Source organism: Phyllobates terribilis, unplaced genomic scaffold, assembly GCF_046119375.1.
Source record: "Phyllobates terribilis strain yellow unplaced genomic scaffold, ASM4611937v1 Scaffold_167__1_contigs__length_4167997, whole genome shotgun sequence".
Lineage (NCBI taxonomy): Eukaryota > Metazoa > Chordata > Amphibia > Anura > Dendrobatidae > Phyllobates > Phyllobates terribilis.
This window is the reverse complement of record NW_027362927.1, coordinates 620,079-647,033: the sequence shown is the minus strand read 5'-3', so window position 1 is coordinate 647,033 and position 26,955 is coordinate 620,079. Positions and strand designations below refer to the sequence as shown.

The window sequence follows — 26,955 nt, the reverse complement described above, 5'->3', positions numbered from 1 at the left end:
GCAGATTTGCAGCGCAGAAAAGCTCCAGAAACGCACTGCATACCTTATCCCATGACTTCCTATGACATTCTGCAAGTTCTGTGCACATGGTCAGGATTTTTTCTGCGCGGATTTAACTCACAGAAAAAATCCTGACATGACCAATTATTGTGCGTTTCTGCATGCAGATTTGCCTATACAATGCAAATGCATTGAAAAAAAAAAAAAACGCGTCAAAAACGCATGTAAAAACTGCATGCGTTTTTCTGCCAAGGAGATACAGAAATGCTCAGGAAAATTTCTGCTTCATTTCTGCATTGTGGGCACTAAGCCTAAGGGTCCGTGCCCACGATGCGTGTTTCAAGCGTTTATGCTGCAGAATTTTTGCATTAGAAACGCTCGGGAAACGCTTGGTAATCCTTCCCCCATGGTCCCCAATGGAATTCTGCACTTTCAATGCCCATGCTGCGGGTTTTTCCACAGCGTTTTTGATGCGCTCAAAAATCAGCAGCAGGTCCATTATTTGTGCGCTTACGCATGCGGAATTGCCATCTACAATGCATTAGAAAACGCATGGCAAATCCACATGTGCAAAACGCGCGAAAAACGTGTGTCAAATTCCGCATGTGTTTTTCCGGGCAAGGAGATGCAGAAATGAAGCAGAAATTTTCTGCTTCATTTCTGCATCGTGTGCACATAGCCTTATAGTTCATTTTTTTTCTTTCTATACATTAAACGGGGGATATATATACCAAGATAGGGGACATATCAGGATGAAAGGGGAGGGGAAGGTCAGTCGAAATCTTTGCACCGGGGCCCATCAGACCCTAGTTACACCACTGATTATACTGTGTGGGGGGGATTATGGCACTATGGGAACATTATACTGTGTGAGGGCATCATACATACTCCATAAGGGGCATAATGGGGGCATTACACTGTGTGGGGGCATCATACATACTGCATAAGGAGCATAATGGGGGCATTACACTGTGTGGGGGCATCATACATAATGCATAAGGGGCAAAATGGGGGCATTACACTGTGGGGGGCATCATACATCCTGCATAAGGGGCATAATGGGGGCATTACACTGTGTGGGAGCTTCATACATCCTGCATAAGGGGCATAATGGGGGCATTACACTGTGTGGGGGCATCATACATCCAGCATAAGGGGCATAATGAGGGGCTTTACACTGTGTGGGGGCATCATACATACTGCATAAGGGGCATAATGGGGGCATTACACTGTGGGGGCATCATACATCCTGCATAAGGGGCATAATGGGGGCATTACACTGTGTGGGGGATCATACATACTGCATAAGGGGCATAATGGGGGCATTACACTGTGGGGTCAGTAAAGGGGTCCTGTACTATGAGAACAATACGTTTCCTCCCTTCCTGTCTCCATAGTTGGGTCGTATGTATCTATTACAGGAAACAGAACAAAAACCTTATGATTCTTATAAAGGGGCAACACAAGACCCCAAAAGAGTCTCGGTGCTGAAGCGGTTAATGCCCCCTGCGCCCAGTAATGGGGTCTCCACATACCTCCACCTGCAGAGCCGCCACCACATATATGGCTGCTCTATGCGCACAGGACCTGTGATGAGGTCACAGGAGGGGAGGAGTCAGGGGTCACATGATCAGGGGCCTCAGTGGATGCAGGACTCTGCTGTGCTGGTTATCATGGTGCTGGATGAGCTGAAGTTTATGTGTGAGGTCAGGAGGGGTTTACAGTGTGGATGTAGCAGAGCCGCGTGTGTACGAGGCGTACGGAGCGGAGCCGCGTGTGTACGAGGCGTACGGAGCGGAGCCGCGTGTGTACGAGGTGTACGGAGCGGAGCCGCGTGTGTACGAGGTGTACGGAGCGGAGCCGCGTGTGTACGAGGTGTACGGAGCGGAGCCGCGTGTGTACGAGGTGTACGGAGCGGAGCCGCGCGTGTACGAGGTGTACGGAGCGGAGCCGCGCGCATACGAGGTGTACGGAGCGGAGCCGCGCGTGTACGAGGTGTACGGAGCGGAGCCGCGCGTGTACGAGGTGTACGGAGCGGAGCCGCGCGTGTACGAGGTGTACGGAGCGGAGCCGCGCGTGTACGAGGTGTAGGGAGCGGAGCCGCGCGTGTACGAGGTGTAGGGAGCGGAGCCGCGCGTGTACGAGGCGTACGGAGCGGAGCCGCGCGTGTACGAGGCGTACTTAGCGGAGCCGCGCATGTACGAGGCGTGCGGAGCGGAGCCGCACGTGTACGAGGCGTGCGGAGCGGAGCCGGGCGTGTACGAGGCGTGCGGAGCGGAGCCGGGCGTGTACGAGGCGTACGGAGCGGAGCCGGGCTTGTACGAGGCGTACGGAGCGGAGCCGGGCGTGTACGAGGCGTACGGAGCGGAGCCGGGCGTGTACGAGGCGTACGGAGCGGAGCTGCGCGTGTACGAGGCGTACGGAGCGGAGCCGCGCGTGTACGAGGCGTACGGAGCGGAGCCGCGCGTGTACGAGGCGTACGGAGCGGAGCCGGGCTTGTACGAGTTGTGCGGAGCGGAGCCGGGCGTGTGCGAGGCGTACGGAGTGGATGCTGCCCCTCTCCAGGAGCGATCACAGCAGCACGGCATGAGACGTTCTTGTACTACACAGACTGTCCTGACAGAACACAGCTCGTCAGGACATGGCCCCGACCTCCAGCGACAGCCGGACAGTCCCATTGGATCGGGGACGGTTGGGAGGTTTCTGTATATAAGTTGTGTGTGATAATTGTAGAATTATTAATGTCTTAGCATAAAAGGATGGACCTGAGTGTTTGTGCCGGGGTCCACATGCATGGAGGGGTTGAGGCGGTGCTGGCTGTATTATGCAGACGGCATCTGCCTGTAACAGTAGTAACCAGAAACTACTAGAAACTCTGCACCAAAATGAAGAAAATCCTTATTCTGGGAGCTTCGCCTTGTACGTAACACCCCCGGATTCGGTACAAGCCGGGCAGATGGTCTCATTCATGTCATTTTCTGCTTAAGGTTCTGCGGTTTTCTGGCCAACTATAAAAAAGAAAAAGCGTAAAACAATATTTGTTTCTGCTGCATTGACATAAGTACAATCTTTCATTATATATAAATCTATTACACGTCGGGTCAATGCTGTAAAGGACAGTAAAGTGCCATGGTTGTGGTTGTGGTTTTTGGGGTCACTCTACTTCCCTCCCAAAAATGTAATCAGAAACTTGTAACTACTGATCTCTCCACAAGAAAAAGCCGACAACTCCATCAATGGGATCATTTTATAAAATTAGGTCTTCGCAAGATGAAAATGGTCTCACATACCACATTTTTTTTTAAATGTTCATAAAAAAACCCAAACAAACAAAAATAATAACCTTACTTAGATTTTTTCCCCATTTTTCAATACTTTATGTGCTAAATTGAATGTTGTATGCAGTGTGACAGGGATCAAGGGGGGCCATACATACAGGGATGAAGGGTGCAATACATACCATGATGAGGGATGAGGGGGGCCATATATACCAGGATGGGGGATGAGGGCTACCATGCATACCAGGATGGGGGATTGGGGTGCCATGCATATCAGGATGTGGATGAGGGCCACGTATTACAGGAAGGAGGGGACCATATACACATGTGGTCAAAATTGTTGGTACCCCTCGTTTAATGAAAGAAAAACCCACAATGGTCACAGAAATAACTTGACCATTGAAATAAATTAAAAATCTATGAAAATGAACAAATGAAAGTCAATCATTGCTTTTCAACCCTGCTTCCACAGAATTTAAAAAAAATTAAACTCATGAAATAGGCCTGGACAGAAATGATGGCACCCCTGAAAATAATGTGACAAAAGGGACATGTTAAATCAAGATGTGTCCACTAATTAGCATCACAGATGTCTACAATCTTGTAATCAGTCAGTGGGCCTGCATATAGGGCTTCAGATACTCACTGTGCTGTTTGGTGACATGGTGTGTACCACACTCCGTTATGGTTCCGGGTGCTGGAACCTCTGTGCTGCGGTGCAAGGAGGGACCAGAGAGGCATAACTAGGTATCAACTCGGACTGACCAAGGTCGTATGGCGGCTCAATCGACTCTGTGACCAGGGAAAGACCGAGCAGAGGGACCAGGTGCTACTCTGGGCCAGACCTTGTATGAGACCAGGTGACTCCCACGGGTCAGAAGGCAGGGACTGACCGATGGGCACAGCAGGCAGGCTGGCGGGTGATCCGGGTAGACAGACTGGCAGATACGGCAGGTAACAAGCAGGAGCCTCCAGGTAGGCACGGCAGGTAACAAGCAGGAACCTCCAGGTAGGCATGGCAGGTAACAAGCAGGAGCTTCCAGGTAGGCTGGCTGGTAGGCACGGCAGGTAACGGGCAGGTGCTTCCATGTAAGCAGGCGGGCAGAGCCCATAGACAGACTGGCGGACTGAACGGAAGACAGACTGTCGGGATGGAGAGTAGTCAGGCTGGTGGACTGGACTGGTAGTCAGGCTGGTGGACTGGACTGGTAGTCAGGCTGGCGGACTGGACTGGTAGTCAGGCTGGCGGACTGGACTGGTAGTCAGGCTGGCTGGCGGGCAGGACTGGTAGTTAGGCAGGCAGTGGAACCTGAAGGCTGAAGCAGAGGTAAGTACACAGTGCTACAACTTTGCTCGGGCAAAGTGCCTTATATACGGGAGGTCCTCCGGCCATTGGCCGGGGACTCCTTAGGACGGCGCGCGCGGCCCCTTTAAGAAGGAGGGAGCGCGCGCACCCTAAGCACAGTGCCCGGGAAGCTGCGTGCGCCAGCAGCCGCAGTAGCAGGAGCGCCGGAGGACGCCGGTGTCACACTGACACTGCGTACAGGAGGTCAGGGGCCTAAGCTGACCCTAAGCTGGGGCCCTGACTAATCCCTCTACCTGGAGGTACTGTTAAAGGTACAGAGGTCCAGGCCGCCAGCGTAACCCCTACCTCCTGAGGATCCCTGCACCTCAGTAATCTAGTCCTGAGAAGGACCCCGATCACAACAATAGGGGACAGGAAATAATATGCCAACACTCAGTACTTAGACGAACGAGACAGTACAAGGGTCAAACCAAAAACCACCTTGCATACAAAAACTACACCACAACTACAGAGGGAACACCAACGGGAAAGGAGATAAATGATAAAGCGAGGAAGGGAAAAGCCACACCAAATACACTTAGCTTAGAACTCCAAAATACCACGATCTGCTCTGTTAGTCTGTATGAAATGATTTCACCGACACTTCCCTAACAGACTGGCAGGCATATGAAGGAGTCCCCCTACTGCAGCATTGATTGCAGCTGGGCGAGGCTGAACCTCTCTAGCACAGAGAGAGAGAGTTAACTCCCTCACTGCCGAAAAACACAAAACACCAAAAACTCAGCTGCGAGAAGTCAGGCTGTGTAATCGTGACGATCTTCGTGGCGACACACCCGTGACAGCCGGGCGGGAAGCGCGGCGGTAAGAGGGACGGCGTCTGTGCCTGTCAGGGGGCAGAGACGCCGATACTATACACTCAACATGGACCAGAGGAAACAAAGGAAAGAGTTGTCTCAGGAGATTAGAAAGAAAATTATAGACAAGCATGATAAAGGCAAAGGCTATAAGACCGTCTCGAAGCAGCTTGATGTTCCTGTGACTACAGTTGCACATATTATTCAGAAATTTAAGATCCATGGGACTGTAGCCAATCTCCCTGGATGTGGCCGCAGAAGGAAAATTGATGACAAATCAAAGAGACGGATAATATGAATGGCAACAAAAGAGCTCAGAATAACTTCTAAAAAGATTAAAGGTGAACTTCAAGCTCAAGGAACATCAGTGTCAGATCGCACCATCCGTCACTGTTTGATCCAAAGTGGGCATCATGGGAGACGACCAAGGAGAACACCATTGTTGAACAAAAATCATAAAAAAAGCCAGACTGGAAATTGCCAAACTACATGTTGACAAGCCACAAAGCCTCTGGGAGAATGTCCTATGGACAGATGAGACAAAAATGTAAGTTTTTGGCAAGGCACATCAGCTCTATGTTCACAGATGGAAAAATGAAGTATATCAAGAAAAGAGCACTGTCCCTTCTGTGAAACATGGAAGAGGCTCTGTTATGTTCTGGGGCTGCTTTAACTGACACAGGGTGTCTTGAATTTGTGCAGGGTACAATGAAATCTCAAGACTGTCAAGAGATTCTAGAGAGAAATGTGCTGCCCAGTGTCAGAAAGCTTGGTCTCAGTCGCAGGTCATGGGTCTTGCAACAGGATAATGACCCAAAACACACAGCTAAAAACACCCAAGAATGGCTAAGAGGAAAACATTGGACTATTCTGAAGTGGCCTTCTATGAGCCCTGACCTTAATCCTATTGAGCATCTTTGGAAAGAGCTGAAACATGCCGTCTGGAAAAGGCAACCTTCAAACACGAGACAACTGGAGCAGTTTGCTCATGAGGAGTGGACCAAAATACCAGTCGAGGTGCAGAAGTCTCATTGACAGTTACAGGAATCGTTTGATTGCAGTGATTGCCTCAAAAGGTTGTTCAACAAAATATTAAGTTAAGAAGAACCATCATTTCTGTCCAGGCCTATTTCAGGAGTTTAATTCTTTAAACATTACTGTGGACGCAGAGTTGAAAAGCACTAACTGACTTTCATTTGTTCATTTTCATAGATTTTTTATTTATTATTACTTTTGTCAGATTCAAGTTATTTAATGTGACCATTGTGGGTTTTTCTTTCATTAAACGAGGGGTACTAACAATTTTGACCACATGTGTATATCAGAATGGAGGACATTAACATAATTCGGGGACGTTACCCATATAACAGTGTCAGCAGCAAACCCCCCTTAACAGTGCATCATGACCACATTTTTGCTTAAATTTTTTTTTCTATTTTCCTCCACTAAAACCTAGGTGCGTCTTATAGTCCGAAAAATACGGTAATATAAATAAATTCTTATCTATGGGAATAACAGATGGACAGAACTGGAGAGGTGAGGACTCTGGAAATGTCTGTAGTGAGATTTATTACCTGTCTCTCCATAACCAGGATTACACAGTAGTGAAGAAGACCTCTAGTGAGCGCTGTCAGGACCCTGTGTCTGAGGGATGGGGAAGACCCCTGAGCCCAATCACAGGGCCTCCACCTCATCCCCAGATGCATGAGGACATCAATGACCAGAAGATCCTAGAACTCACCTACAAGATGATTGAGCTGCTGGCTGGAGAGGTGACACTGCTGGGAATGCTGGGACATTATACAGTAAAGCTATGAAGGTATCAGGGGGATGACGGTATCATTGTATATGTCAGGTTCCTATAAGGTGTCAGGATGTCGCCGTCTATTTCTCCATGGAGGAGTGGGAGTATTTAGAAGGACACAAAGATCTGTACAAGGACGTCATGATGGAGGTTCCACAGCCCCTCACATCACCAGGTAATAGACAGTTCTAAATACACACGGCCTATAATTATCTGTATGTAAAGAATAAATTCAGTCCCTATATGTGTTTCCTCCAGATCTATCCAGTAAGAGGACAACACCAGAGAGATGTCCCCGTCCTCTTCTTCCACAGGACTGTAAACAAGAAGATCCCAATGTTCCTCAGGATCATCAGGTAGATGGAGAGAAAGTGTCATGTGATCTCCTCTATAATATGTAGATGGCTGTGAAGGTCTTGTGTTCAGTCTTGTTTTATCCACCAATATTATATGTTTTATACTTGGGTAAAAAGGACAGTGGAAATGGCAGGATTAGAGCTGATCGTAGATGTGACTTCTCCATCTGTCTGTGACTTTTACAATATTTGTTTCAGGGTAAAGATGTGACGCATATTAATACTACAGAGACAAATGTGAGGGCTGATGAGCGGTGTAAAGAGGAGATTCCTACATATGACTACCCAGGTGAGTAGTAACCACTAAATGCAGAGAAGTTACAGATTCTTCTCAGTCACCGGCTGTAGTTGCTTTATCATTGGTGTAGGGTCTGCTGTATCACAATCGTGTGATCACCATTTTGCCTCTAGATCACAACATTCTCCTCCACCCAAAACTTTTCAAATGACTTTGGGTATTTAAAGCCCTTTTCTATTGAACTTACAACATGGACAATCCACCTACACTCTGGGATTAGAAGACTCTGACCGTTACCTGCCCAGATCTGTAATTTGAAAAATCAAATGTCAGCGTAGGTAGAATGTGCTGACCAGTTAGAAAATCACTTGAAGAAAAATTATGATTGGCCTCTTAGAGAAAGTGAAGGGTAATGATGCTGTTGGCTTCCTAGAACCCTGATATCTTATTGGATGAATCTACCTTCTCTCCCTTCTGTGCTGCTGAATGTGTTCATAAGGTCCCTACAAGACCAGGTCCAGTCTTTCTGTCCAAACTCTATTTTTATAATCGACAACTTTAAATGTGCAGTGAGGGCCAAGTGTGAATTTCTGTACAATAACAACAGAGTTTCCCTTTATCGTGACTTTTCAATTTCTTTTAAAACCAACTAACTTCAAAAAGGATTGCGATAAGCTGCTTAAAAACATTACACCTCTGCCATGTTATATCTCTGTGCCATGATATATTTCTTGGACCAGAGAGTCCAAGAATAGGTACATTCTATATGCTTCCCAAAATCCACAAATGTGGTAATCCAGGAAGACCAATAATTTCATGTGTGGACACCCTTACTTAGCAAGTTTCTGGATGGGTAGAGCGTGTTCTTAAACCACTGGTAAAGATTACACCCAGCTACATTCAGGACACAACGGACCTACTAAATAAACTATCAGCTATAGGTCCTCTACCAGAAGAAACCATCCTGGCCACCATGGATGTGGAATCTTTGTACTCTAATATCCCACACCAGGATGGATTAAATGCCTGCAAAATCTTCATGGAAAATACAAGAATTGATGGTGATTCTGTGGTGAAGCTTACAAAATTCATTCTCACCCACAATTACTTTGAATTTGATAACAACATATATCTACAGGAGACTGGTACAGCGATAGGTAGAAAAATGGCTCCACAGTACGCAAATCTTTTCATGGCCAAGCTTGAAAGTGACTTTTTGTCCTCATGTCCCATCAGCCCTCTGGCCTACTATCGTTGCATTGATGATATTTTAATCATCAGGACGGAGTCTGAGCAACAGCTGAAGACGTTCCATGAACACTTTAATCAATTTCATCCCACCATCAACTTAACACTCAACTACTCCTGTACTGAAATTAACTTTTTTGACACCATCATCAAGCTACAGAACAATGAAATAGAGACATCCTTGTACCGGAAGCCAATCGACTGTCCAGCATACCTTAAATGGGACAGTTTCCATCCAAAACACATAAAAAGCTCTATTGTCTACAGCCAAGCCATCAGATACAATCGGATGTGTTCCAACCCTATGCATAGAGGCAAACACCTTGGTGGTCTCAGAAAGACCTTTTTGAATCAGGGCTACCATCCAAGAACAATTGAGAACCAGATTACAAGAGCCACCACAATATCAAGGAATCATCTCCTACATTACAAATCTAAACAAGAAAGCAACCGGGTGCCTCTAGTAGTCACCTACAATCCAAATCTGGAGGCGCTAAGAAGAGCTGCACAGAAACTACAACCCTTACTACAAAAAGATGCCCGATTACAATCCATATTTCCAGACCCCCATTTCTGTATTTCAGGCAGCCCCCAAATCTAAGAAGCATCATTGTCAGAATCTCCCTGTCATCTCAACCAGCTACAGGTACCTTTCCTTGCAACCAGAAAAAATGTAAAACCTGTCCGTTTATAATTACCACAGACAAGATAAAGATCCCCAATTCACATCAGGACTACAAGATCCCAGGTACTTTCAGCTGTATCACATCCAATGTAGTGTACTTAATTATATATACCAAATGTCCAGCTGGATGTGGGGAGACAGGGCAAAAACTTAGGACAAGAATGAATCATCATCACCACACAATAAAAGAAAAAAGAATATATCTACTTGTGGCTAAGCATTTTTGTCTCCCTAATCACTGCATTAAGGACATGAAATTACTGGTATTAAAAGGTAATTTCAAATCTCAGAGAGAAAGAGTCTGGGAATAAAAACTAATGGTGATGTTTGATACCTTCAGAGCAGGAATGAATGTGTCACACGGATTTATGTCATTCTACATCAACTAAGGAATGTGCCCATCAGACTTGTGGGGTCATCATAACACTGGACCTAGTCACAATAAAACCTTCACACTCCTTATCTATGAACTGCTAAAATATTTACAGCCAGAACTGTTTATCTCCCATAGTAATAGCTCTGCTTTTCATCACCTGTCTCATCTATTGCATTGTTTCTGTGTCCTATTGTGTATAAATATGTGATTCTTCAGATTTTGGGTTATACTAGCCTGATGAAGAGGCCTAAGTAGTCTCAAAAGCTTGCAACTTGTTACCATCTTTTCAGTTAGCCATTAAAAAGTATCAACCACTGAGGACTCTCAAATCTAAATATTTTCAATCATATCTCTAAGCTAAATTTAAGACACCTCAGCTCTGCAGTATTATGAAAAGTTATCTCTGAGGGTCTAATATTTCTTTTTGAACCTCATTTAATAGAAAATATTGGTTCTTACGATAGTTTAGATTGCCAAGAGCCACAGAGACCCATACTGAAATTACCCCAGAGAGGTTTCACCACTAGGTACTCATTTTTTTACTGATGAAGACTGTTGAGTTTGATAATTTCAGTAGATGTGTTATTGTCTATACTCACAGTTTTTTACTACAGTAGTTAATGCCCAAAATACTCTGATTTAACCCCTTCTTGTAGCCAGTTTTGTGTTCCTAATCAGGACCCATTTTTCAAATCTGACGTGTGTGAATAATTCCAAAGTTATCACAACATAATGACAAAGGATAATAGGAAACAAATGGACCTTACAGATTACTTCCAACTTCTCTTGAATCCAACAATCCCCTATATATGGTTGTACCATACTGTCTGGGCACATAGCAAGTTAAGAAAAGAAGGAGCACCATTTAGCCATTTGATTGCCGATCTTGCTGGAACAGTTTGCAGGCACAATGTATTGAGGGCACTGTTCATGTTCACCTGGCAGCTCAAAAGATGACTACCATGAACAAGTTTGGCACTCTCTACTCCGTTTTCCAGATCCCACGGATTGCTTTGCTCATCACCCTTTAACCCCACTACATGGATCTGGAATTGCTTGGGCCACGGTGTTACCTGCTGTTTTGTGGTGTGAGATGGGAAGAAGAATAGTCAGGTAGCCGGGTTAGAACCATGAGGGCAGAGAAAAATCAGAAGACACAAGAGCATTCAGTAAATGGGCCGGGGTCACAAATGCACAAGGCGGGAGGTGAACACAGAGGACTGAACCAGAGGAGAACAAGGCTGTATGTGACAGCTTACGGCAATATGCTTCCAGCTTTAGTAGGGCGTGGTGCTCTCCAGTTGGCTGAAGGAGGTAACAGATTACTGCAGCTGGACAGCACACACACTCATACTGCCAGACTGGATGGTACTACTGGTCCCAGCAACCATAATCTTAGTAGCTGGACAGAACATGCACCGCCCAGAGCTTCTAGCTCCTATTTCTCCTCCATTACCTGCGCCGCCTGCAGAATGAATAATGCGGCTCCTGGTGACAGAAGCAGACGTCGCAGGAGCAGATCCCAGAGGATATGGGACACACCATTTGCAGAAGCCCTAATATAACAAAATGGCATAAAACCAGAGCAGTAAAAATCCCCATAAAGTGACTACATTTTGGACATTATAACCCTCAGTGAATTAATCTATAGGAGTAGTGACTATTTTTGACTCCACAGCCACTTTCCAGAAATTAGCACGCAGTGGATGTTGCAGAGTGAAAATTGCAAATATGCAATTTTATACCCCAACACAATACATAGTGCCCAGATTGTGCTCCAGGAGACACACACACACCGTAAATTAAGTGGGTTCATCTCACTGTAGTAATGCCAAATACATAGATGCTAAATGTGATTTGGGTACACTGCAAGGCTCAGAAGCGAGGGGGAGATTTGACTTTCTGAGAGTGGATATTGGTGGATAGGTTTATGGAAGCCATGTTGTTTTTCAAGAGCTTTTGAGCTGCTAATGTGGAAACCTCAGTTTTTCCACTGATAGATGATGAACCAGAGTGGGGACTTGTTTTTTGTGAGATGAGTATAAGTTTTTATTGATATTATTTTCACCAACATAGCATTGTGGTGGCTTTTTATTCCACATTTAAGAGGCTGAATGAACAAACAGTTGAACACCACGCTCCACTGGTTCATCCTGTGAGGTTTTTGTGATGAAACAGTTTCTAATCTTAGTCAGCCAGATGTCTAGATTTGTTAAGCCAAGAGAAATACACTATTCTGTTTGTGAATGTATGTATTTTTCTTTGGCTGGTCAAGAAGGACATACTATTATGTGTATAAACCTAAATGTTGACTTCTCTTGGTCTGGAAACAATAATGTTTGTTAATATGCTAATTACATATTGTATTAAAGCCAGCTAATTGTTGATTTACAAGAGTCACCCTGCTATACCAACTATGTAAATTGATTAAATGCACAAACAATGTGACCTGAGCCCAGTGGAATAATATCTTCCCTTTTTTGACCTGTGAATGTGTACTTGAAAGGACAATCGTGACTATCTAAGAGACATATGACTCTGTAGCAGTCAGAATGAAAAAGGAGAATCAAAGATCAGAGAGACTTTAGGACATCAGGTTGGTAGCATGGATCCATCCAGAGAGACACAGATTTGGATTCTACATGATTCCGACCTAAGGGTGCACGGCCCTGACTGGAAAGATATGGATCTGCTCCATTGACCATCAGAGCGCCCATGGATACTTTTGACGAGACCAGGTTGGGATGGTGAAGTCACCTGGCCCCATGGATATGTTGTTTGGGGTTGCCAGTTGAGACCCTCCAGTCGCCTGGAACCCATGGAGACATTTGGAGAAGCCATATTGGGACCTGCCGGTCATCTGGCCCCATGGAAACTCTCAGAGACCAGAGTGGGACCTTCAGGTCCCCTGGCCTTGTAGCTCAATGGACTATCAGCTTCCTAAGCTTGCTTCTACCTCCTCTGTGTGGGGGCCTGCCAAAAACGGGGGGCCACTGGTTGAGGTAGTTGGGCCTGGATGTTCCAAAGTCGCAGTTGTTCTACTCCCAGGCGGGCCAGCGGAAGAGTGAGACTGTGTATTTTTGCACCATCTTGGGTATTTGCTGGGACTGTTCTATGTGTTTATTGTCCGTTTGGTGGTTTTACCCTCAACATTGTCTGAGTAGTATTATGACCATGGAAGACCCCCGGGTCTTCACAGTTTCTTATTAGACTATGAACTGTCATTGTCTTAGTGAATAATTCTATAAATTTACATAACTTGCTATTTTTACGGAGAGTTTAAGTAGAAATGTTCAAAAATATAAAATTCAAGGATATTTTTTGTTCAAAAATAATAATTGGTTTTATTCTTGGCAGATGACTGTACCAGGAGATCAGAGGGACAGCTGGTATCTTCAATTTTTAAATCAGATGTTCTTGAGATCCAACAGAATACAATTGAAGTGAATACCATTACTCCAGATGTACCATCATTCCTTCACAGCAAAAATCTGTCATTTGATCCTTTGAAACAGGTCCTGTCTTCAGATTCATTACCAACTACTAAGGAAAATCAAAGTCACAAAATAAGCATTAAAAAACAAATTGCTCCTAAAGCAAAGACGACATTTTCACGTTCAGAATATGGGAATAGTTTTCCTCTCGAAAAGTGTTTTCCTAAGCATCAAAAAATTCACAAAGCAGAAAATAGATTTTCTTGCTTCAAGTGTGGGAAATGTTTTAGGCAGAAATCAAATCTTGTTAGGCATGAGAGAACCCACACAGGGGAGAAGCCGTTTTCCTGTGCCGAATGTGAGAAATGTTTTAACCGGAAAAGTAATCTTGTAATACACCAGAAAACTCACAGAGGTGAAAAGCGTTATTCATGTTCAGAATGTGGGAAATGTTTTAACGATAAATCATACTTTGTTAAGCACCAGAGAACTCACACAGGTGAGAAGCCTTATTCATGTTCAGAATGTGGGAAGTGTTTTAACGATAAATCATATTTTGATAAGCATCAGAGAACCCATACAGGTGAGAACTCTTATTCATGTTCAGAATGTGGTAAGTGTTTTAACCAGAAAGGACATCTTGATAGCCACTGGAGAACCCACACGGGGGAGAAGTCTTTTTCCTGTCCAGAATGTGGGAAATGTTTTAACCACAAATCAAATTGTGTTAAGCACCAGAGAACTCACACAGGGGAGAAGCCTTATTCATGTTCAGAATGTGGGAAGTGTTTTAATGATAAATCTTATTTTGCTAAGCACCAGAGAAGTCACACAGGTGAGAAGCCTTATTCATGTTCAGAATGTGGTAAGTGCTTTAACCAGAAAGGGCATCTTGATAGCCACTGGAGAACCCACACGGGGGAGAAGCCTTTTTCCTGTTCAGAATGTGGGAAATGTTTTAACCACAAATCAAATTTTGTTAAGCACCAGAGAACTCACACAGGGGAGAAGCCTTATTCATGTTCAGAATGTGGGAAGTGTTTTAACGATAAATCATATTTTGATAAGCACCAGAGAACTCACACAGGTGAGAAGCCTTATTCATGTTCAGAATGTGGGAAGTGTTTTAACCAGAAAGGGCATATTGATAGCCACTGGAGAACCCACACGGGGGAGAAGCCTTTTTCCTGTTCAGATTGTGGGAAATGTTTTAACCACAAATCAAGTTTTGTTAAGCACCAGCAAACTCACACAGGGGGGAAGCCTTTTTCATGTTCAGAATGTGGGAAATGTTTGGTGACGAAATCATCTCTTTTTAGTCACCAAAGAATTCACACATGGGAGAAACCTTTTTCATGTTCTTAATGTGGGAAATGTTTTACACGGAAATCAACTCTTAATAAACATCAGAAAAATCACACAGGGGAGAAGCCCTTTTCATGTTCAGAATATTGGAATTGTTTTAACTGAAAATTGTATCTTTTTAAAGGAGTTGTCCACTACTAGGACAACCCCTTGTCATTCCTCATATTTGACCTTGTTATAATGAAAACACTCATAATCACCTTCCGTGTCAGCTCCGTTCTTGTGGTTTTGAGACTTGCATTCTCGGGGCTTATGTGAGGTTGCTTCATCAGACAAGTCCTGCCCCAAATCTGCTTCAATCTGCTTCAACGTCGCCGCCTTCGGACGTGTTGAACATCAAAAGGAAGCCAGGGCTGCAGCTGCGCTCCGACTTCCTCTTAATGTTTGATTTGTTTGAAGGTGGGGACAGTAACGTCGGCACTGATTGGGTGCAAGGCTCACAATTACCTCACATGAGCCTTGGGAATGTAAATGCTGACACCGCTGGATTGGGAAGTTTGTGTAATTGTTTTTATTTTAACAGGATCAAACATGAGGAATGAAATGGGGTTGTCAATGTAGTGGACAACCCCTTTAAACATCAAAAATCCCACATAGAGACTAGTCATTATCATACCTAGAGTGTGAAAAATTATTTTCTGGAAAATCGTATCTTGTTGACCATCAAAAACAACTCAGACGGGGAGGGAAACTATATATGTTATTGGCAAACTGTACAAAAACAGTATAAATAAATGAGATATCACTTTAAAACTGACTATTTTTTGGACTATAAGACACACTATTAGCAAGAAAAAAATCTTTGCTAATAATTGAGAGCGTCTTGTAGACTGAAGACAGATTGCTGTGACAGAGGAGAACAATGAGACAGTGTCCTTCCTGATCACTGAAAGAACTGCTCTCTCCTTCAGCTCCACATTTATCTGACTGATTGGTGCAGAGCAGTAGAGGAAGGTACTGGGACTTGCACAGAGTCTGCACATCCTGAGTGAGCAGCTGAAGAACCTTCGAGCTGACTAGCTCAAGGACCTTTCAGATCATGTAATCCATCACTTGACCTTAAAAGAATTACAAAATGGGGTCATGTGTGTATATATAGTGTATGTGTATGCAAATGTGTATATTTAGTAGAGCTGTATATATTTAAGTGTGCATACAGTGGCATGTAAAAGTTTGTGCACCCGTGGTCAAAATTACTGTTATTGAGAACAGTTAAGCAAGTTGAAGATTAAATGATCTCTGAAATGCCTAAAGTTAAAGATGACACATTTCCTTTGTATATTAAACAAAAGAAAAAAATATATTGTAATTTTTTACATTTTAAAAATTAGAAAAAGGAAAATGGGCCGATGCAAAAGTTTAGGCATTCTTTGAGATTTGTGTGCTTAGATAACTTTGACCAAGGTTTCAGACCTTAATTAGCCTGTTAGAGTTATGGCTTTTTTCATTGGTGTGTGGCCTATGGATATTGAAACCCTTTATCAGGGGGGTACAATTATTAGGCAGCTTATTTTTCTCAGGCAAAATGGGCCAAAAAGAGTTTTAACTGACTATAAAAACTCAAAAATGGTTAAGTCTTACAGAGGGATGCATTACTCCTTAAATTGCTCAGATATTGGGTGTGATCACAGAACCTTCAAAAGTGTATAGGGTCACAAAAGAAAAAAAAAGAATAGCATTAACTGCAAAAGATTTCAGAAGACTCAAATGTGAAGTAACCAGGAAGATATTATCCTCCAGTGCTGTTGTATTCCAGAACAGCAGCCTCACTGGAGGACCAGAAGTACAAGATGTTCAGTGCTCAGAGACAAGGCTGAGGCTGAATACCGACCACCACTGAACAAGACACAAGAAAAGACTTGGCCAAGAAATATCGGAAGACAGATTTTTCAAAGGTTTTATGGACTGCTGAAAGTGACTCTTGACGGACCAGATGGATGGACCTGTGGTATTATTACAGATGAACTAGTTGAACATTTTCAAGTTACAATTAGGTGCAAAATCAACTCCCAAACCTCCTGCCAGTTTTTAGAAGACACTTTAAGCAGAGGTACAGAAAAATCTTCATCTTTCAAAAAAAACAAACAGTATTGTTCTGCAGGACAATTCTCAATCACAGCATCAAAGTCTTGACTGCTCGGTGTCGAAAAGGTCTTAAAGATGAAAAAATAATGAAATGGCCTTTTCCTCATTGGACCTAAACTGTAGAGAGAACTTTCTAGCTTTTCTTAAACTCGATATTTATGGTGAAGGAGAACAGTCCCCTCTGTGATCAGTGTCTGGGACTATGGTTGGTGCTGCCCACAAAGATGATCGTCAACAGATTAAGAAACTAATGGACTCCATGGATGGATGACTTATCACTGGTATTGAAAAGAATGGTGGATATATCGGTCACTGATATATTTTTATTAAATGTCAGAAATGTATTTTTTTACATTGAGTTGTTTGGTTCTTATCCTCACTATACCAGATGAAAATAAACAATAAAGATGGAAAATTTACATTTTTCACATAGTTGCATAATAATTCTGGACCCAGAGATATTCTCCTAAGACAACACCTCACTTTTACTTTCTTAAATATTCAGGTTTATTACCCTTTGGATTGACCAACAGCACTGGAGATGTTAGATAATAAAAGTAATCATCAAAAATACAAATAATCGTGCACACAGTGTAGAGTAGGCGGTGGAGTTAGAAGACCTCTTCTTTCTAGAACTTATCATGGAGTGGTGAGATGTGTACAAATAAACCATTAACATATTGTTACGGATTTGGGAGGTGGAACCTCTGTGCTGTGGTGCAAGGAGGGACCCAGAGGGGCGTAACTAGGTATCAACTCGGAGCGAACAAGGTCGTACGGTGGCTCAATCGACTCTGTGAGCAGGGAGGTTCCGAGCAGAGGGACCAGGTGCTACTCTGGGGATGACCTTGTAAGGGAGCAGGTGACTCCCATGGTACAGATAGTTGGGACTGACCGTTATTGCAGATGGGCACAACAGGCAGGCTGATGAGTGATCCGGATAGATGGACTGGCAGACACGGCAGGCGACAGGCAGGAGTCTTTAGGTAGGCTGACAGGTGGTCATGGCAAGTGACGGGCAGGAGCCTCCAGGTAGGCCCGGCAGGTAGCAAGCAGGAGCCTCCAGGTAGGCACGGCAGGTAGCAAGCAGGAGCCTTGGTAGGCACGGCAGGTAGCAAGCAGGAGCCTCCAGGTAGGCACGGCAGATAGCAGGCATGTGCTTCCAGGTAAGCAGATGGGCAGAGCCCATAGACAGACTGGCGGGCTGGACTGGAAGTCAGGCTGGCGGACAGGACTGGAAGTCAGGCTGGCGGACAGGACTGGAAGTCAGGCTGGCGGACAGGACTGGAAGTCAGGCTGGCAGACAGGACTGGAAATCAGGCTGGCGGACAGGACTGGAAGTCAGGCTGGCGGACAGGACTAGTAGTCAGACTAGCAGCGGGACCTGAGGGCTGACGCAGAGGTAAGTACACTGCAACAACTATTGCTCGGCACCTCCATTTTGGAGGATGTGCCTTATATATGGGAGGACCTCCGGCTATTGGCCGGGGACTCCTTAGGATGGCGCGCGCGGCCCCTTTAAGAGAGAGGGAGCGCACGCGAGCCCTAAGCACAGTGCCCGGGAAGCTGCGTGCGCCAGCAGCAGCAGGAAGAGGAGCGCTGAAGGACGCTGGGCGGGGAGCGCGGAGGTGAGAGGGATGGTGTCTCTGCCTGGCAGGGGGCAGAGACGCCGATGCTACAGTACTCCCCCTTTTACGCCCCCTCTTTTTTAGGCCAGAAAGAAATTTTTTAAGGAGAAGCGGGGCATGAATGTTCTCCCTGAGTTCCCAAGTTCTCTCCTCTGGGCCAAACCCCTTTCCAATCCACCAGAAAAAAGGTTTTTCTTCTTACCCTCTTGGTGGCCAGAATGTTCTCTACCTCAAAAACGTCCTCAGCAGAAACCGGAGCAGGGGGAGCACCTGGATTGTTGGAAAAAGAATTAAACACAACTGGTTTGAGCAGAGATAGATGGAAGGAGTTGGGAATCTGCAAGGTGGCCGGGAGTTTTAACTTGTAGGCCACTGGGTTGATTTGTTTGAGGACTTCAAATGGACCGATGAACCGAGGACCCAACTTATGGGAGGGTATTTTGAGCCGGACATGTTTGGAAGAGAGCCAGACTTTATCTCCCGGACGGAATTGAGGCGGATCCAGACATCTCTTGTCAGCATGTTTCTTCATGCGCTCGGAGGACTGAAGAAGTGCGGACCTAGTATTTTCCCAAATGGTGGAGAATTCGCTGACTAGAGACTCCGCGGTAGGGTTGTCCACCGAGGCGGAGATGGGAAACAGAATTCGGGGAAGTTGACCGTAGACCACAAAGAACGGGGATTTAGAAGTAGATTCGCTCTCATGGTTGTAGGAGAATTCGCCCCATGGTAGGAGCTCCACCCAATCGGTATGGTGAGCGTTAACAAAGTGCCGGAGGTAGCTGGTAAGGATTTGGTTGATGCGCTCCACTTGGCCATTGGACTGTGGATGGTAAGCGGAGGAGAAATCCAGGGTGACATCCAGCAGCTTACAAGTAGCTCTCCAGAAGCATGAGGTGAACTGAACCCCTCGATCCGACACAATGTGGAGGGGTAGGCCATGGAGACGGAAGATATGAAGGATGAAGTCGTTAGCCAGCTCCGATGCAGACGGGAGACCAGGCAGAGGGATGAAGTGGGCCATTTTAGAAAAGCGGTTGGCGACCACCCAAATGACTGTACAACCGGCAGAAACAGGGAGATCTGTAATAAAGTCCATGGCAATGTGCTGCCACGGGGCAGCAGGTACAGGAAGAGGCAGGAGGAGACCGGCTGGAAGATGTCTGGGAACTTTGTTGCGGGCACAGGACGAACAGGCCGAGACGAAGTCTACCACATCCTTGCGCAGGGTAGGCCACCAGTAATGCCGGGTAATGAGCAGGAAGGTCTTCTTCTGACCGGCATGGCTGGCTAGTTTAGATGAATGACCCCAGTTAAGAACCTTCTCACGATCTGGAACCGCTACAAACGTCTTACCGGGTGGAAGACGAGTCAGATCCAAGGGGGCCACATTCATCACTTTGGAGGGGTCCATGATGTGCCTAGGCTCCTCCTCTTGATCGGAGGACAGAAAGGATCGGGACAAGGCGTCGGCTTTAACATTCTTGTCTGCCGGATGGTAATGTAGGATAAAGTCGAAGCGGGCGAAGAACAAAGACCACCGGGCCTGACGCGGATTGAGTCTTTGGGCATTCTGGAGATATGCTAGATTTTTGTGATCCATATAGATGATCACCGGGTATAGAGCCCCTTCAAGCAAGTAACGCCACTCCTCCAGCGCCAATTTAATGGCTAACAGTTCTCGGTCTCCTATGGAGTAGTTGTGCTCAGTCGAGGAGAAGAGTTTGGAGAAGAAGCCGCAGGTTACCATTCTCCTGGATAAAGATTTTTGGGTGAGCACCGCTCCGGCTCCGAAGGAGGAAGCATCAACCTCCATGAAGAACTGTTTGTTGCAGTCCGGACGGTGCAGCACTGGAGCAGAGGAGAAGGCTTGCTTTAAAGAAAGGAAGGCCTCCTCAGCTTTGGGCGGCCATTCCTTGGGATTTGCTCCCTTACGGGTGAGCGTAGAGATGGGAGCAGTCCGGGAAGAGAAGTGCGGGATGAAGTGACGATAGTAGTTGGCAAAGCCCAGAAATTGCTGAATCGCCTTCAACCCCTCTGGACGGGGCCACTTTAGGACAGCAGAAAGCTTCTCGGAATCCATTCGTAGACCTGTCTGGGAGATAACATATCCCAGGAATGGAAGAGAGGTCTGCTCGAAGAGGCACTTCTCAAATTTTGCATAGAGGTGATTCTGCCTGAGCCTAAGCAGGACCTGACGAACATCCCTCCGGTGTGTGGGAAGATCCGGAGAGAAGACCAAGATGTCGTCCAGGTACACCACCACACAAGAATATAGGAGGTCACGGAAGATGTCGTTGACTAATTCTTGGAAGACGGCGGGAGCATTGCAGAGGCCGAAGGGCATCACACGGTATTCATAGTGACCGTCCAGGGTATTGAATGCCATCTTCCACTCGTCTCCTTGACGGATCCGGACCAGGTTATACGCCCCACGTAGATCCAGCTTGGTAAAGATCCTAGCGCCCTTAAGGCGGTCAAACAACTCGGAGATGAGCGGCAGGGGGTATTTATTTTTGACCGTGATTTGGTTGAGTCCTCTATAGTCAATACAGGGGCGTAGTGAACCATCCTTCTTTTTAATGAAGAAAAATCCGGCTTCAGCCGGGGAGATGGATTTCCGGATGAATCCCCTGGCCAGATTCTCCTCGATGTACTCCGACATGGCCCGGGTTTCAGCCGACGACAGCGGGTAGATAGGTACTCGGGGTGGAGTGGCACCGGGTACCAGGTCGATCGGGCAATCATATGGCCTATGAGGTGGCAGTGTCTCTGCTTCCTTTTTGTCAAAGACATCTGCATAGGACCAGTAAGCCTGGTAGATTAGCCGGGGTGGGTGGAGGACGTACCGGGCGAACCAGGACCAGGCAGGTCTTATGGCTATCCTGCCCCCAACGGAGTACTTCACCGGATTGCCAATTCAGCACGGGTCCATGTCTCTGAAGCCAGGGTAGACCTGGCAATAGGGAGTGAGAGAGTCCGGAAAGCACATGGAAAGAGATCCTCTGAGTGCAGCATTCCCACCTTCAGAGTTATAGGTTCTGTGACGAGCAGGATGGTCACCGGAAAGAGTCTTCCATCCACGGAGGCGACTGCCAATGGTTCAGCCAGTGGTTTGGTGGGAATGTTATATTTCTCTACCAGGGACTGGGAAATGAGGTTCCCAGCGGCTCCGGAATCCAGGTGTGCAACTTCAAAGTAGTGGTTCTCTCCCCAGGAGATAGAGACAGACAAAGTCAGGGAAACAGAGGGTTTACTTTTGCCTAGGACAACCTCTCCGAGCAGTCCTAGACACTAGAGTTTCCCGGCTTCACCGGGCAGGAACGGATGAAGTGCTCCTTACTGCCACAGTAGAAACAGCTCCCCTCGGCTCGGTGTGACTCTTGGCGAGATTTGACCATCTTGGTCTGGTCGATCTGCATAGGTTCGGGCGAGGGTGCCCGGGGAGTTGCTGATTGAGAAGCAGGTCTCTGGAAAGTAGGAGCAAGACGAGGAAATCTTCTCTCCCAGGCGACCTCCTTGGTACGTTCTTGGAAACGGAGGTCAATCTGGGTAGCTAGAGACACGAGGTCATCCAGGGTGGTAGGAATATAACGGCCGGCTAACTCGTCCTTAATCCGATCAGAAAGGCCCTCCCAGAAGATAGACACCAGGGCTTCGTTGCCCCAGGTAAGCTCAGAAGCAAGGGTGCGGAAGCGTATGGCATACTGGCCCACGGTGAGACATCCTTGCCTGAGACGGAGCAAAGAGGAGGCAGTAGAAATCCTTCGTCCTGGTTCATCGAAGACCCTCCGGAAGGCAGAGAGGAAAGCCGGAAGATCAGACACCAGGGAATCCCCTCTCTCACATAGGGGGTTAAGCCATGCCAGTGCTTCCCCGGTGAGGTGAGACATGATGAACGCCACCTTGGCCCGGTCGGAGGAGAACTGATGTGCCAAAAGTTCAAAGTGCAGCGTGCACTGGTTCAGAAAGCATTACATGAAACGAGGTCACCTCCAAAACGAGGAGTCGCAGAGAGCTGGGGACCTGGGTTGGATGCTGTGGTATTGGTGGGGAGCGGCGCTGCCGGAACGGGAGTCGCACGACTCGAGGCGTACACAGGTGGGACAGACAGCATGTCCAGGCGGGAGTTGACATTCCGCAGGAAGTTCAGGATGGTTTCCTGTTGGGATCTGTGACGAGAAACCTCCTGGTACAGGTCAGTAAGTGAGGGGGCTTGGGGGCCGCCGGGTTCCATGGCCCGAGCAAACTGTTACGGATCCGGGAGGTGGAACCTCTGTACTGCGGTGCAAGGAGGGACCCAGAGGGGCTTAACTAGGTATCAACTCGGAGCGACCAAGGTCGTACGGCGGCTCAATCGACTCCGTGACCAGGGAGGGTCCGAGCAGAGGGACCAGGTGCTACTCTGGGGATGACCTTGTAAGGGAGCAGGTGACTCCCACGGTACAGATAGTTGGGACTGACCGGTATTGCAGATGGGCACAGCAGGCAGGCTGATGAGTGATCCGGATAGATGGACTGGCAGACACGGCAGGCGACAGGCAGGAATCTCTAGGTAGGCTGACCGGTGGTCATGGCAAGTGACGGGCAGGAGCCTCCAGGTAGGCATGGCAGGTAGTAAGCAGGAGCCTCCAGGTAGGCACGGCAGGTAGCAAGCAGGAGCCTTGGTAGGCACGGCAGGTAGCAAGCCGGAGCCTCCAGGTAGGCACGGCAGGTAACAGGCAGGTGCTTCCAGGTAAGCAGACGGACAGAGCCCATAGACAGACTGGCGGGCTGAACAGAAGACAGACTGTCGGGCTGGAGAGTAATCAGGCTGGCGGGCTGGACTGGAAGTCAGGCTGGCGGACAGGACTGGAAGTCAGGCTGGCAGACAGGACTGGAAGTCAGGCTGGCGGACAGGACTGGAAATCAGGCTGGCAGACAGGACTGGTAGTCAGGCTAGCAGCGGGACCTGAGGGCTGAAGCAGAGGTAAGTACACTGTGCAACAACTATTGCTCGGGCACCTCCATTTTGGAGGAGGTGCCTTATATATGGGAGGACCTCCGGCTATTGGCCAGGGACTCCTTAGGACGGTGCGCGTGGCCCCTTTAAGAGAGAGCGAGCGAGAACGCGCCCTAAGCACAGTGCCCGGGAAGCTGCGTGCGCCGGCAGCAGCAGGAAGAGGAGCACCGGAGGATGCAGGGCGGGGAGCGCGGAGGTGAGAGAGACCTCGTCTCTGCCTGGCAGGGGGCAGTGACGCCGATGCTACACATACTTTATTGGCTGTACAAAGACTGTTGCGTTCTTTATATTGTTAAATTACCTGAATTATTTTAGATCTTCCGTAATCCCAACTGATAGCACATAGGTATCTCTGTATGACCTGAAGATGTATGAAGAGCTCTACCACATTATTGCTTTGTACCAGCAGCACAATTGTATTAATTTTTTTTTATTACACAGAATTTTATAGATTTTACACCAACTCATCTTCAATCCACTCAGATTCCCACAATATGAGATACTAATAATTTATCTATATCACTTTCCTAGAGAAGAATGGATAGAAACAAAACGAAGATAGTGGAGAGGATAATGCACCTCACCCTAGAGATCGTCTTCTGGCTTAATGGAGAGGTGAGGGATTCTGATGACGTCGCATTACATCATTCTTATCTATGGGAATAACAGATGGACAGAACTGGAGAGGTGAGGACTCTGGAAATGTCTGTAGTGAGATTTATTAATGTGTCTCTCCATAACCAGGATTATACAGTAGTGAAGAAGACCTCTAGTGAGCTCTGTCAGGACCCTGTGTCTGAGGGATGGGGAAGACCCCTGAGCCCAATCACAGGGCCTCCACCTCACCCCCTGATACATGAGGACATCAATGACCAGAAGATCCTAGAACTCACCTACAAGATGATTGAGCTGCTGACTGGAGAGGTGACACTGCTGGGAATGATGGGACATTATACAGTAACGCTATGAAGGGATCAGGGGATGACGGTATCATTGTATGTATCAGGTTCCTATAAGGTGTCAAGACTTCACTGTCTATTTCTCCATGGAGGAGTGGGAGTATTTAGAAGGACACAAAGATTTGTACAAGAACGTCATGATGGAGGTTCCCCGGCCCCTCACATCACCAGGTAATAGACGGGACTGAATACACACAGCCTATAATTGTCTATATGTAAAGAATGAATTTAGTCCCTGTATGTGTTTCCACCAGATCTATCCAGTAAGAGGACAACACAAGAGAGATGTCCCTCTCATCTTCTTCCACAGGACTGTAAACAAGAAGATCCCAATATTCCTCATAATCATCAGGTAGATGGAGAGAAGGTGTCATGTGATCTCCTCTATATTATGTAGATGGCTGTGAAGGTCTTGTGCTCAGTCTTGTTTTATCCACCAGTATTATATGTTTTATACTCGTGTAATGAGAACGGTGGAGATGTCAGGATTAGAGCTGATCATAGATGTGACTTCTCTATCTGTCTGTGACTTTTACAACATTTGTTTCAGGGTGAAGATCTGACCCATATTAATACTACAGAGACAAATGTGAGGAGTGATGAGTGGTGTAAAGAGGAGATTCCTAGATATGACTACCCAGGTGAGTAGTAACCACTCAATGTAGAGAAGTCACAGATTCTTCTCAGTCACCGGCTGTGGCTGCTTTATCGGTGGTGTAGTCCGGCCATGTCATAATTGTGTGATCACCATTTTACCTCTAGACCACAACATTTTCCTCCATCCAAAAATGTTCACATTACTTTGTGTAATTGTGAAAGACCTTTTCTAGAGAACTTACAACCTGGAGGATCTACCTACCCCCTGGGATTAGGAGACGCTGACCGTTACCTGCTCAGATCTGTAAACTATAAAGCCAAATGACAGCGTACGTAGAATGTGCTGACAAGTGAGAAAATCACTTGATCAATGTTTTCAATCCTAAGGAATTCTGATTTCTGCACATTCTCTCCTGAAATGAGGGGCACTAATACTTTCTCTACTTTTATGGTCAGAACTAATAGTAGCTCCAATGGTCCACCATAAATGAGTACTCTCCCGGAGTAAACTCCGGTTTAGTGTTGAAGCTGTCACTTACCAGTTATATGAAAAAGTTTGGGCACCCCTATTAATCTTAAGCTTATTGTTTTATAAAAATTGGTGTTTTGGCAACAGCTATTTCAGTTTGATATGTGTAATAACTGTTGGACACAGTAATGTTTCTGCCTTGAAATGAGGTTTATTGTACTAACAGAAAATGTGCAATCTGCATTCAAACAAAATTTGACAGGTGCATAAGTATGGGCACCTCACCAGAAAAGTGACATTAATATTTAGTAGATCCTCCTTTTGCAAAAATAACAGCCTCTAGTCGCTTCCTGTAGCTTTTAATGAGTTCCTGGATCCTGGATGAAGGTATTTTTGACCATTCCTCTTTACAAAACAATTCCAGTTCAGTTAAGTTTGATGGTCGCCGAGCATGGACAGCCCTCTTCAAATGATCCCACAGATGTTCAATGATATTCAGGTCTGGGGACTGGGATGGCCAGTCCTGAACATTGTAATTGTTCCTCTGCATGAATGCCTGAGTAGATTTGGAGCGGTGTTTTGGATCATTGTCTTGCTGAAAGATCCATCCCCTGCGTAACTTCAACTTTATCACTGATTCTTGAACATTATTGTCAAGAAACTGCTGATACTGAGTGGAATCCATGCGTCCCTCAACTTTAACAAGATTACTGGTGGCGGCATTGGCCACACAGCCCCAAAGCATGATGGAACCTCCACCAAATTTTACTGTGGGTAGCAAGTGTTTTTCTTGGAATGCTGTGTTTTTTTGCCGCCATGCATAACGCCTTTTTGTATGACCAAACAACTCAATCTTGGTTTCATCAGTCCACAGGACCTTCTTCCAAAAAGAAATTGGCTTCTCCAAATGTGCTTTTGCATACCTCAGCAGACTCTGTTTGTGGCGTGCTTGCAGAAACGGCTTCTTTCGCATCACTCTCCCATACAGCTTCTCCTTGTGCAAAGTGCGTTGTATAGTTGACCGATGCACAGTGACACCATCTGCAGCAACTTGATGCTGCAGCTCTCTGGAGGTGGTCTGAGGATTGTCATTGACTGATCTCACCATTCTTCTTCTCTGCCTTTCTGATGTTTTTCTTGGCCTGCCACTTCTGGCCTTAACAAGAACTGTCCCTGTGTTCTTCCATTTCCTTACTATGTTCCTCACAGTGGAAACTGACAGGTTAAATCTCTGAGACAGCTTTTTGTATCCTTCCCCTGAACAACTATGT

The 26,955-nt window shown here is 46.3% G+C and overlaps 1 protein-coding gene across 1 annotated transcript in view; it reads left to right on the top strand.

Annotated features, from left to right (window-relative positions):
- The first annotated feature begins 6,736 nt into the window (after positions 1-6,736).
- LOC141207908 (uncharacterized) overlaps positions 6,737-26,955 on the top strand; it is a 46,328-nt gene continuing 26,109 nt past the window's right edge. The window contains exons 1-10 of the mRNA XM_073664470.1: positions 6,737-7,210; positions 7,294-7,417; positions 7,501-7,598; positions 7,797-7,887; positions 13,503-13,660; positions 24,191-24,274; positions 24,404-24,583; positions 24,666-24,789; positions 24,873-24,970; positions 25,169-25,259. Of these exons, the coding sequence (XP_073520571.1) occupies positions 6,944-7,210; positions 7,294-7,417; positions 7,501-7,598; positions 7,797-7,887; positions 13,503-13,660; positions 24,191-24,274; positions 24,404-24,583; positions 24,666-24,789; positions 24,873-24,970; positions 25,169-25,259 (1,315 nt within the window). The 5' untranslated portion in view covers positions 6,737-6,943. The remainder of the gene's footprint in view (positions 7,211-7,293; positions 7,418-7,500; positions 7,599-7,796; positions 7,888-13,502; positions 13,661-24,190; positions 24,275-24,403; positions 24,584-24,665; positions 24,790-24,872; positions 24,971-25,168; positions 25,260-26,955) is intronic.